The sequence below is a fragment of the Mytilus galloprovincialis genome, chromosome 1, assembly GCF_965363235.1.
Source record: "Mytilus galloprovincialis chromosome 1, xbMytGall1.hap1.1, whole genome shotgun sequence".
NCBI lineage: Eukaryota > Metazoa > Mollusca > Bivalvia > Mytilida > Mytilidae > Mytilus > Mytilus galloprovincialis.
This window is the reverse complement of record NC_134838.1, coordinates 104377951-104390251: the sequence shown is the minus strand read 5'-3', so window position 1 is coordinate 104390251 and position 12301 is coordinate 104377951. Positions and strand designations below refer to the sequence as shown.

Here is a 12301-nt window from a genome sequence, read left to right as displayed (position 1 = left end):
ATGAACTACCATTTGTCTGTGCTATAATGAAAAACCCAGTAGGAATCATTTATAAGTATCAAATGAAAGACTGATATTTGGCTAGAATGTTTGGTAGCTAGATGGTTACATACAATATACATTTTGTAGTTTCATATTCCATACACTTATCATAATATATCATGAATTTTCATATATTGTAAGAATTTTAAGCACAAAAGAAGATTTTTTTTGTAACTAGAAAAAACTTAATAATAGAATTTTTAGATAAAAAGAAGTATACAGCACTTAAAAATGCTTTCAAAAAATAAAAAGAAAAAAATGGTGTCATCAAACTGGTTTTTCTTGCTACAGAGGAAAAATAAATAACAGTGTAGGTTGAAAAAGGCCAAAAGCATGGCCATGATTCTAGCTAAAACTTCAAATAAGGATGTAATGCCAATTATCATAAAGAATAATGGGAAAATAATGACAAGATACGATATAGGTCTTTTAATCCTTTCCTCCATAATGACGATGTTTAACGCCACCCCCTTTCCTACAAAGAGAAGCCTTTTGATGCTTCTGGAAATCAAGTGTGTACAAAAATAATTCCATGGAGGAAAGGGTTAATATATCAGTGCTTTTTTCATGACATCAAAACTAGCATAATTAAAATTTCACAAAATTCAATAAAAATAGTCGAATTTTGATTGAAGTGTTTAAAACCTTCTTACCCTGCAGATTGGCTTTCAAATGTGAAACATCATGTCCTCCTTCTTCCAAATGCTGCATACGTTTTTGATACTTCTCACGCTGAGCATTTTCATTAGCTTCATCCATCGCTGCTTTTAAATTCTCCACCTGTTGTTGTCTTTTCACCTGAAGAAATTCAAATAATATTTGCTAGATTACAGCTTTCTTCTGCTTGATCACTTTTCATTGGAAACCATTAATCTCGTTTTTAAAATTTTTCATTCTGCTAGCATTGATTCAAAAATATTTAAAAAAATCAAAAGTTACAATGAAACTGCTTTTATTTCAGATAATATTAAAGATTTTTTTAGTTTAACCTGACTTCAATAGAAAGAATCCTTTTAAAGCATTTATATCAATTTAAATTGGATTTAAACGACAGTAGTTGGTTAAAAGACTTACAAAGTAATGTTTTTAGTGGCAGTATGTATGAATAAATTATAGAAAAGTTAAGATGAATGTTTTTTGTCAATACTTGATCAGATTTTAAATCATTGTAAAGTCTAACCTCTCTTGCTTTATTTTTCTGGATGTCAGAATTTAATATATTTTGTTGTTTTTCTCTTTCTTTCTGTAATTTCATCTCTTCTTCCATATCCTCTTTCATCTTTCTTTCCTTTTCCATTTGCTTCAGTCTCTGTTTTTCTTTTACTTGTTCCATTATTGCTGTCTAAAAAGTTGTAAAGGTCAGTAAATAATTAGGTTCCATATTTTACTAGTATCTACTTAAAAACAGGGTATAAGAGGTATAAGAGGTGTATTTTCCCTCTTTTACATTTACATTTTCATTTGTTCTGCTTAATAATTATATTTGTGTTTCCCCTTTAGCAGTAATTAATTTCTTCTTATTTTCAGTTTTTTCCCCAATTTTGCATATGGTGATGATCTTGTTCATTTATGTTCTTGTATATTTTAGTTTTTTTTATTAATTTTTTTTTTTTAACTTTCTAGTTGTTTTGTTTTTCTTGCTATCATCTGAATTAAGAGAAGTTGTGTGCAAAACTTTTCATTTCACCGAGTACAATTTCAGCATCTAATCACCAATTTTACTTGGTTTCTGTAAACACAGAATTGCTACAATGTAGGGAAATTTACCCAAAACTGTATAAACCAAATGAGAAATTAAATTATAAAATTTATAATAAATAAAGAACGCATTGATTAATGTCAAAATACATTAAGATTACACAGAAGCACTTGTGACTCTATTGTGAAATACCTGATGTTCTAGGTGACGTTTCCTTTTTTCTTCCTGTTCTTTCTGAGTTTGAGAATCCATGAAGACATTCTGTCCTCTAATATGAGTCCTGAAAGAAAACATATTAGTGTAAATATTAAATGTACTTTGAAGGAAGCAAATATGTTATCAGGATATTTAACCTTTTAGAAAACAATCATTACTTAAGCAAAAGTAAAAATTCATTTTTGTCTATGTCGTACTTTCCAATATGAATGACATTAAGATATGAGGTATATTGCAATGAGACAGCAATCCATAGACAAAATTACCAAAAGACATCGGCAGTTTAACATAAAGTTCACAAGCTAAGATGAATGTTAATTTTGATGGAGAGTTTTCTCCTTTGCAATCATACAACATCTTCTTATTTCCAACAGTAACATTGAAGTCAAAATTGCTGAACTTGGATTGTTTTTTTTTAACAAGAAAAATATTTTCTATAAATGACATTATTATTAGTATAAGAAACATACTTTGGCTCATCATCATCAGGAAACTGATTTGGAGCACTGCTTGTCCTTCTTGTATCTAGTATATTCTCTTTGGCATTCAGATGTTCCTCTGGTCCGTACTGTTTAACGGACTGATCTGGTAGTGGTGCAGGCCTATAAGGATTGCTGAATTTGTCAGCCCAGGTTTCCTCTGATGCCTTGATGATATTCATTTCCTTTAATTCTCTCATTTGTTTTTCTTCCCTTTGTTTATCTAAAATATAAGCATTTGAAATTGCATATATATATATCTTCTTTAGTTTTTGTTAAAAAGCATGTTTGGTGCTTAAAGTTTTGTTCAATTTCTTCTAAGATGATGAATACACAAATTATAGGTTAGGAATATTTCTACAACTGATATATAAAGCTTTTTGCTGACTGACTTACCGGTAATGATAATTTAGTGAAATATATTACAAGTATGCATTTTTGAAAAGATGTTCAACCTTTTTATTATGAAACATAATTGCCATGAATTTATTCTGTAGATGAACGAGAAGTTTTGAGAAGAAATCTTACCTAATTCTTGGACCCATTTCTGTCTTTCAAGTTCCTTTGTCCTCATGGCAGACTCTGAATCTGCACCTTGCTGTGAACAAAAACCATAATTAATTTTAATTTACTCAGTTCAACTCTGAAGTTGATAATAATCTAACAAATTTAAAAGGCATAATTTAGTGATAAAGAGTCAGTTGGTATAAGTAAATGGGAAACAAAACTAGACACAAACATATGATAGAATATGATGTAGCCATAGGCTATTGAAATGAGTGTGTTTTTATGGTTGAAACTAGAGGCTCTAAAGAGCCTGTGTCGCTCACCTTGATCTATGTGAATATTAAACAAAGCAAAAGATGGATTCATGACAAAATTGTGTTTTGGTGATGTGTTTGTAGATCTTACTTTACTAAGCATTCTTGCTGCTTACAATTATCTCTATCTATAATAAACTTGGCCCAGTAGTTTCAGTGGAAAATGTTAGTGAAAATTTACAAATTTTATGAAAATTGTTAAAAATTGACTATAAAGGGCAATAACTTCTTAGGGGGTCAATTGACTATTTCGGTCATGTTGACTTATTTGTAAATCTTACTTTGCTGAACATTATTGCTGTTTACAGTTTATCTTTATCTATAATAATATTCAAGATAATAACCAAAAACAGCAAAATTTCCTTAAAATTACCAATTCAGGGGCAGCAACCTAACAAAGGGTTGTCCGATTCATCTAAAAATTTCAGGGCAGATAGATCTTGACCTGATTAAAATTTTTATCCCATGTCAGATTTGCTCTAAATGCTTTTGTTTTTGAGTTATAAGCCAAAAACTGCATTTTACCCCTATGTTCTATATTTAGCTGTGGTGGCCATCTTAGTTAGATGGCCGGGGCACCGGACACAATTTTTAAACTAGATACCCCAAAGATGATTGTGGCCAAGTTTGGATTAATTTGGCCCTGTAGTTTCAGAGGAGAAGATTTTGTAAAAGATTACTAAGATTTACGAAAAATGGTTAAAAATTGACTATAAAGGGCAATAACTCCTAAAGGGGTCAACTGACCATTTCGGTCATGTTGACTTATTTGTAAATCTTACTTTGCTGAACATTATTGCTGTTTACAGTTTATCTCTATCCATAATAATATTCAAGCTAATAACCAAAAACAGTAAAATTTCCTTAAAATTACCAATTTAGGGGCAGCAACCCAACAACAGGTTGTCCAATTCATTTGAAATTTCAGGGCAGATAGATCTTGACCTGATAATCAATTTTACCCCCATGTCAGATTTGCTCTAAATGCTTTGGTTTTTGAGTTATAAGCCAAAAACTGCATTTTACCCCTATGTTCTATTTTTAGCCATGGCGGCGAACTTTGTTGGTTGGCCGGGTCACCGGACACATTTTTTTTAAACTAGATACCCCAATGATGATTGTGGCCAAGTTTGGTTTAATTTGGCCGAGTAGTTTCAGAGGAGAAGATTTTTGTAAAAATTAACGACGCCGGACGACGGACGGCAAGTGATGAGAAAAGCTCACTTGGCCCTTTGGGCCAGGTGAGCTAAAAAAGCTCTGTAAAAAAAACAAACTTTAATTTTGTGGGTGTTGTTTGTTGTTTTTTCCTTCATTATTTGTACATAAATCAGGCAGCTAGTTTTCTCGTTTGAATATTTTTACATTTGTCATTTCAGAGCCTTTTATAGCTGACTTTTCGGAAGAGCTTGGCTCATTGTTGAAGGCTGCATAGTTACCTATAGTTATTGATCTATTTGTCATTTTGTCTCTTGTGAAGAGTTATCTCATTGGCAATCATACCACATCTTCTTTTCTATATCTACAGAGCTGATGTTTGTTCATGTCAGCTTGACTTAAATTAAAATAAAATTTGCTTTCCTATTCTTAGTTTTTCTGTTTTATTTTGTTTTTATGTTAATTCATCTACTGTCATCAGTACCTTAATTTCACAAGTGTTAGACTCTTACATTTAGACTCTTCCCAAGACTTTTACTTACTCCAAATACTATGGAAGACCTCATTGCAGCAGGTACACCTTCTTGTGTTCTCACTGTGTCTAAAGGTTCTGAATAGGTGGGCTCTCCTCTTCTTTCCCTGGGAGGAGAGGAGTAATGCCGTCTTTGTCTAGGCTCTTCCTCTACTGTTTCTAGTTCATGTTCATTATCCTATTTTAAATTAAAGATTTGATTTTTCAGATTTATTTATCTAAAAGTGATATAATATCTTGGCATAAAACTATTATTGAGTATTATAATGTATGCTACAGGATCAAGTTGTGTTTCTAGTATATTCAAAACACAGGCTTTAATATGAAATTTTGTGCGTCTTTTTCATATCAAAAAGGGCTGAATATTTAAATTGGCTTGAGGCATCATTCAGGTTGCATCATCTTCCCTTCTGATTTTATTGACTAAATACAGATAACCATATTTTCAAATATTTTTACCACTTTTAAAGTTTATCTATTGTAATTTTTATGGCCCCGCAACGAAGTTGTCTGTGCCATATAATTTTACCCTTGTCCGTAATTCCGTCATTCTGAAATTCCGTAATTCCGTCATTCTGAAATTCCATATTTCCGTCATTCCGCAACAAACCATTATACAAAGTTTTTTTCTAAACGCCTTCAGATATTTGGCTGATTTTTGGTATGTGAGTTAACCATGATGAGTTACAGATCAAGTTTATGTTTCATTCCACTCCGCAAATTTTTGCCTAAATGACAGGCTTTGGACTTAGATAAATTGTTGAAAATCACAGTTATACTGACTTTTTTACTAAACGCTTTCAGATATTGGGCCGATTTTTGGTATGTGAGTTAACCAAGATGAGTTACAGATCAAGTGTAAGTTTTGTTCCGCTCCGCTAATTTTTGCCAAAATTATGGGCTTTGGATTTTTGAAAATCAAAGTTAACAGACTTTTTTTCTATATGCATCCAGATTTTGAGCTGATTTTTTATATGTGAGACTACCATCATGTTTGTGTCCACATGTGTTATTGAAATTGCAGATTTTTCAACTTTTTAAGACGGGGCCATTCCTGTCGCTTTGACACATCTAGTTTTCCTTAAGACTTATCTTGTCAACAAGTATACATTTTCTATAGGCTTGTATGCACACTTAGGCAAATCACGATATCAAATATCCACATAAAATATATTTATTCTTTAATCCACAATAATTTGTTTCCACAAAAACTTAGTTTTTATTTTACTTACCAGTCAAGGAGCTCTTACTTGTGAAAGTTTTATCCATTTTCTTAAACCATGATGTGTTTAGATAAGTTTAATTTGGTCTCCCGGTAAGCTAGACTCATTTGTTATGCGGAAAAGAAGAGATATGACATAAACTCACGCAAAAATATTCCCTACAGACACTTCACAATAGCAGATGCAAAAGATAAGTACTTTTGTTGCTGTTTTTCAGCTATAAGTGGCAGTGAGGCTTTCAAATGAGAACAAAATAGACCATTGCATTCCTTGACCTAAACATGTATTTATATTTCTGGGAATTTTAGGGTGTAGATACAGGTTGTGGTTTTATGGAGCTAGAACAAGACCAGCAAGACCTGTATGCATGGAATCATGGTCGATTGACATGATAGACATACATCTAACCAATCATCATATCAAATGATGTTGACCTATCCTGTATAATTACTGATAAATAGGCCTCATTCTGACTATTGAAATGTGAAAATGATGTCAAGGTCAACTGACAAGGACTGTCTAAAAAGGTCTCATCATTTATAAACTGAATTAAAATTTGTAAACTTGAAAGCGGGGATAATTATCTAAATTATTTGCAATATTTTGACACCTCATAGCCACTCATAAAAAGTATTGCCCAAATATACTTTCGCCACAGATGAGAAATCAAATTGTAGGTCAAGTAGATCACATTTTGTGAAGGCATATATATATATATAATTATCCAAGATTTGTCAATTTACAAAATATCAGTCTTCTTGTTGCTTAGATTTAACCATAAAATGTACAATATCCTACTGCTCACCAATAACATACACCTACTCTTGCTTTTTGACTGATGTATTTTAGCAAATGTAAAGTTGACGATCAGGACATGTGAAAACTTGTAACACAATTTAGTTTACCCATATTTATTGGCTATTACACAAGATAACTGTTGATGATGTCACTACAAGAAACCTGTCTCAAAGCAGCATAAGGCCACATTACAAAGAATGTCTTGTTTCCCCTCCCCGGGTCTACCCTTTGTAAACAGACCAGGAAGGCAGGTTGTTTTTTTTTTGCTTTTTTTTTAAACTGGATGATCACATGAATGGTTAGACTTGTCCAGTCAAGGCAACTGATCAGTGGTTTGTACTCAATTTGAGTTTTTTTATTTAGATTATCAATCCTTTTGTTTTCAAGCCCTTTTCAAAAATGGAAACAAATTATTTCAGGAATAAAAATAATTTAGATTTTTTGTGGAATATAATTTTTTTACCTGGGGGCTTATTTTTGACCCGGGTTGGGGAGGGGAAACAAACATATTTTTAATTTTGGCCTAACAGCCAGTATAAGAGTATAATTAGACATGACATCTTTATCAGCAGATTGTGTACTTTAATAGCCATCAATATCAGCAAGCTGTCTGATATTTTCTGTGAAATTTATTCACATGTTTAGTTATGGGGCAATTTAGATTTTTACGAATGGGACAGTTACTTGACTATAGTTGAACACAGTAAGCTGACCTTTACACAAATAAACAAAGTTGTATTGCTTGGTTGCTGCCAAATCACCTTTTATTCTTAAATACAGGAGTGTAAAGGTGAAATAGGTTTCTGAGAAATTTTACCCTCAATATTAAGTCATGTTGCATGAACTACCTTTTAGAGAAGAATTTAGTACCGGTATCTTAATAAATACTCAGCTTGAGATGTGTACAATTCCTTCAGCAACAGACAATCTGCAGTAGGTGTAATAGAGTGGTTGCCATTGGTTGATGTCTGTCAAATTTCCTTTTCAGTTTTTGGTTTGTCATAAATCAGGATGTTTGTTTTCTCATTGTAATTGTTTACATTTTGCCATGTAAGGGGTTCTTATAGCTGACTACATAATATGCTTTTTGCGCATTGTTGAAGCACATACAGTGACCTAGATGATCAGTTGCTCACATCAACATCATTTGGACTCCAGTGGATATCTCCTTATCTTTATATCAACATGAAATTTGTGTAAGCTGACATTGAACTGGAAGAGATAAGACTACACATCATTGAGATGGGAGCCATCTCTGTGGGCCCATTGTGAATAATGTGTGGTAAAAAATTTGTATCTTTACCATAGGACATGGGGTTGTCAGCTGAAACTATAGTTTTTTACCTTGAACTTTGATCTAGGAAGTTGTTTATACATTATGACACATCATCTCAGTCTGGTGTTGTTTAAAATTCATGTCTAGTATAAACTTTGAAATCATAAGGGTTCCCAAGATATAGAAAGGACACAATCTTAACCATAGGACACATGGTTGTAAACTAAAACCAGTTCTTGACCTTTGACTAAGGAAGTTTTACATACATTATGACACACCCTTTGGTGTTGGTTAATATACATGTCAAGTATAATCTTTGAAATCCTAATGGTTCTCAAGATATAGAGCGGATAAGATCTTTACCATAGGACATAGGGTTGTCAACTGAAACAAGTTTACTACCTTGACCTTTGACTTAGAAAGTTGTTAATATACACGTCAAGTATAAAGTATGAAATTATAACGGTTCTCTAGATACAGAGCAAACACACTTTGTTACGGATGGACGGATCTTTATCAGTGGGGCCCTAATAACCACATACAAGCTGAATGCTAGTTAAGGGTTTGTGGGCATTTCAATTTGTCACATCTTCATAGTATTGCACTGATGTTGATGTGATTTTCTTTATAATGAAGACTCCTCAGACTATTTAGGATAGATTACCTACAAGCATGAGCTCTGACTTTTAACTTCCCCAACCCATTAGCAATTGTTCCCCGATTCCTGTAGCATACATACAATTTACAACAACAAATTTACTAATCTAATTCTTACCTAAATTTACACAGTGAAAGTCAGAGCTCAATCTTGTAAATAAGAATAATAAAGTCAAACATTCAAAGAGTAAAATATGGTTTAATAAATAAAGCTAAAGTAATAACAAATAATAATTCTTAACGAGACATTATCTATGACATTACATGAACACTATATCATGCACAAGGAAAGAATACTGGACGGATTTTACCAATGATTCTAATAATTCACATTTTACCCAATAGAGCTCTGACTTTCCATGTGTGAACACATTCATCTAAATTTGTTTGAGCAATTCTGTAACAAAGAAAACATGCAAATAATTACATCTACCAGTACCTAGCAGTACAATAACGTTAAAACTCATGTATTTAGCTATTTTTAAAGCTGAATTTAATTTCTACTTTCAAATTCATTGAAGTCGTAATGAAAGTAATACATAAAGTAAGCTATTGTTATTATAATACATAAAATATGAAAAATGGACGTTGTGTAAAACCAACCACATCAAGGGGAAATAACTCTTACAGAACTGCAAATTCTGATCCAAAAGAGAGTAAGCACTGCTTTGTAGCTTAATAGTACTTGGTATATGTTAAATATTCATACTGCATTATCAGTGTATACAAATTGCCCAAACAAATTTACAGTACTTTTTGAAGATGTACTGTTAAAGTATAAATTTTGTGTTTTTATTTCAAGTGGAAATCTCACAATTTTATTTATGTAAATATAAATTTGTGATTCAGCTTTCCAAAAGTCCTAAAAGATATAAAAACTCCTTCCACTAAACTTAAAACAATTAAACGCACAAAAGTTACTACTTTAACAGCTTTTATTTTCCAAGCTCATTCTGTGAGAGTGCACTCCAATACACAACCTGTTTTAAAAAATGAAAGTTTTGTTAAATCAAAACATGTAATGGAAATGAATTTTGTTTGAATGTTGTTTGGACATGGAATTATTAGAGTCATTTTACAATGTTTGTGTTTAAAAATTACTGAAAATAAAATACAATACAAACAAATACCTTTATACAAATTCACCATTTTGTAATACTTTTGAATTTGAGTTGGTTAAATTAGCTATGCCAAATACATTTATATTAATATTTTAAACATAAACTTCACAGAAAGTAAAAACATATTATTTCAATTTCAATTTATATACAAATGATTAAATTTAACCCAAATTAAACATTCCCTCTTTGAATTATATGTCATAACTATTGAATGGATGATTATGATTGAAGAAAATGATATGATTATGTAAAGGAATAAATGAACGATTCAAGTGTTTTAAAAAATATTTAGATTTAATGAAATAGTTAATTTAATATCAAAGTTATTGGCTACATCCTACATGACTAAATTCAGATATATTTCATTTGTCAAGAGATTTTTTTTTAAATGGGATCAAAAAGAAATTTTAAAAATTCATAGCAAATTAAAGTATCAGTTAATATGAAGTTCTCTAAGAAAAATAAATAATATAAAATGCTAGGAAAGGTAAATCAGGTGACATAAATTATACAAGGAAAAAATAAAAATTAAAAGATGTAAACTAGAAATATGCACAATTCCTAAATATGCACCCCATATTTTTCTACTTGGTTGATATATAATACTTAACTGTACATAAGAAACCTTCCATTTTTTCTCCCCACGATTTAATTAAGTTTATATGTAGATTTTATGGCTTTTTAAATGCTAGACATAAACTAATAAGTTTTGACAATGAAGAATATGAGTATTATGCTGTACACTCCCGGTCTTTTATAATGATTTACCCTTTGAAATTTTTGACATGGATGATCTTTTTTGTTCTGTGATTATGAATTAAACTGGCAAATAGCTTAAAATACAAATCTTAACACATTTGCTATTAATCACATTAAAAATCTATGAAACAAATAGCAAAATGATCTGTCACAAAATATAAAATGTCTAGCTAATATAGCTATTCAAATAAATACAGCACTTAAGGATTTTGCCGAAATAAATTTGTCATACTTTCCAAAAAAATTTAAAATAAATGATGCAATCTAGCAAAATGAAATCCAAATTAATTCAAAATATCAGCCACAACACATGCATATATTAATCAAAAAGACAACACTGATGTAACAAAATAAAATTTTGGTTGTTTTTATGTAAATCAATACTGATTATTCAAAATTTTGTGGGTTGTTTTTAATACTGAAATTGACCCTTAACCACAGTAGTTGTGCTATAAAAGAAAACTAAGTATAAATTTTCTGGATCTGTGTCAATCTTTTCCTTCACCAGTGCCTAGTTCCGATGATTCACAAATGGATATAGTAATTCCTGTGAAGAAATAATATGGTGTTAACAAAAAAACATCAAAATTCTATATGATTAGACTTGTTGCTTGAACTTATACATTTACAATATCAATGATTTAAACAAGGGAGATAATCATCAAAATACCAATGATTTTATAAACAAGGGAGATAATTATCAAAATACCAATGATTTTACAAACAAGGGAGATAATTATCAAAATACCAATAAAATACCAATTGATTTAAACAAGGGAGATAATAATCCATTTTTTTCCCCATCTCTTTTTTTCAGTTTTTGTGTGAATGAAATAAATTTCTTTACCATTTTATAATTAACAGCAGGATTAAATACAAGAAATCCAACTTTGGTAATTTATAACATAAAGAAAGCCAGAAAATAATTAGTATCAAAATCATCACCACAAAAACCACTCAACTGAATCAAGCAAAAAATCTAATCAATATATACATACTATAAATACATTCTAAGTTTTCTATCCCTGAAGTGCATTACAACTTTCATTAGCCAATGATCATGTCCTTGCCAGTTGATTTTATTCATTTAACTTGTTTTTTATGAAAATGTGAATGACAAAATAATGTTTTTTTTTCTATTTAAGCTTTGCAATCTTAATGAATACAATGCTTTGAAAAGGAGACTTAAGAGTGTTTCAATTGTAAATCTAAACATCCCTAACATAAAAAGACTTCTGATGAGGATATAATTCATTTACATATTTTTGTCATCATATTAGTGCTACTCCAAAAACAACCATACTGGGTAGTCAGGGGGCACTTCCACAAGAATATTAAAGGTGGTAGATTATGCATCATTTAATTCATTAAAAACAAGAATGTGTCCAAAGTACACGAATGCCCCACTCGCACTATCCTTTTCCATGTTCCATGGACCGTGAAATTGGATAATTATCTAATTTGGCATTAAAATTAGAAAGATCATATCATAAGCAACAAGTGTACTAAGTTTCAAGTTGATT

The 12301-nt window shown here is 30.9% G+C and overlaps 1 protein-coding gene across 4 annotated transcripts in view; it reads right to left on the bottom strand.

Annotated features, from left to right (window-relative positions):
• Positions 1-12301, bottom strand: part of LOC143048371 (uncharacterized) — a 41125-nt gene that overhangs the window by 16524 nt on the left and 12300 nt on the right. For all 4 annotated transcript variants that reach the window (XM_076222027.1, XM_076222045.1, XM_076222053.1 and 1 more), the window contains exons 9-14: positions 4955-5122; positions 2965-3034; positions 2428-2659; positions 1934-2021; positions 1223-1384; positions 696-840 (exon numbers count right to left, since the gene is read on the bottom strand). In XM_076222027.1, coding sequence (XP_076078142.1) covers positions 696-840; positions 1223-1384; positions 1934-2021; positions 2428-2659; positions 2965-3034; positions 4955-5122 — 865 coding nt within the window. The remainder of the gene's footprint in view (positions 1-695; positions 841-1222; positions 1385-1933; positions 2022-2427; positions 2660-2964; positions 3035-4954; positions 5123-12301) is intronic.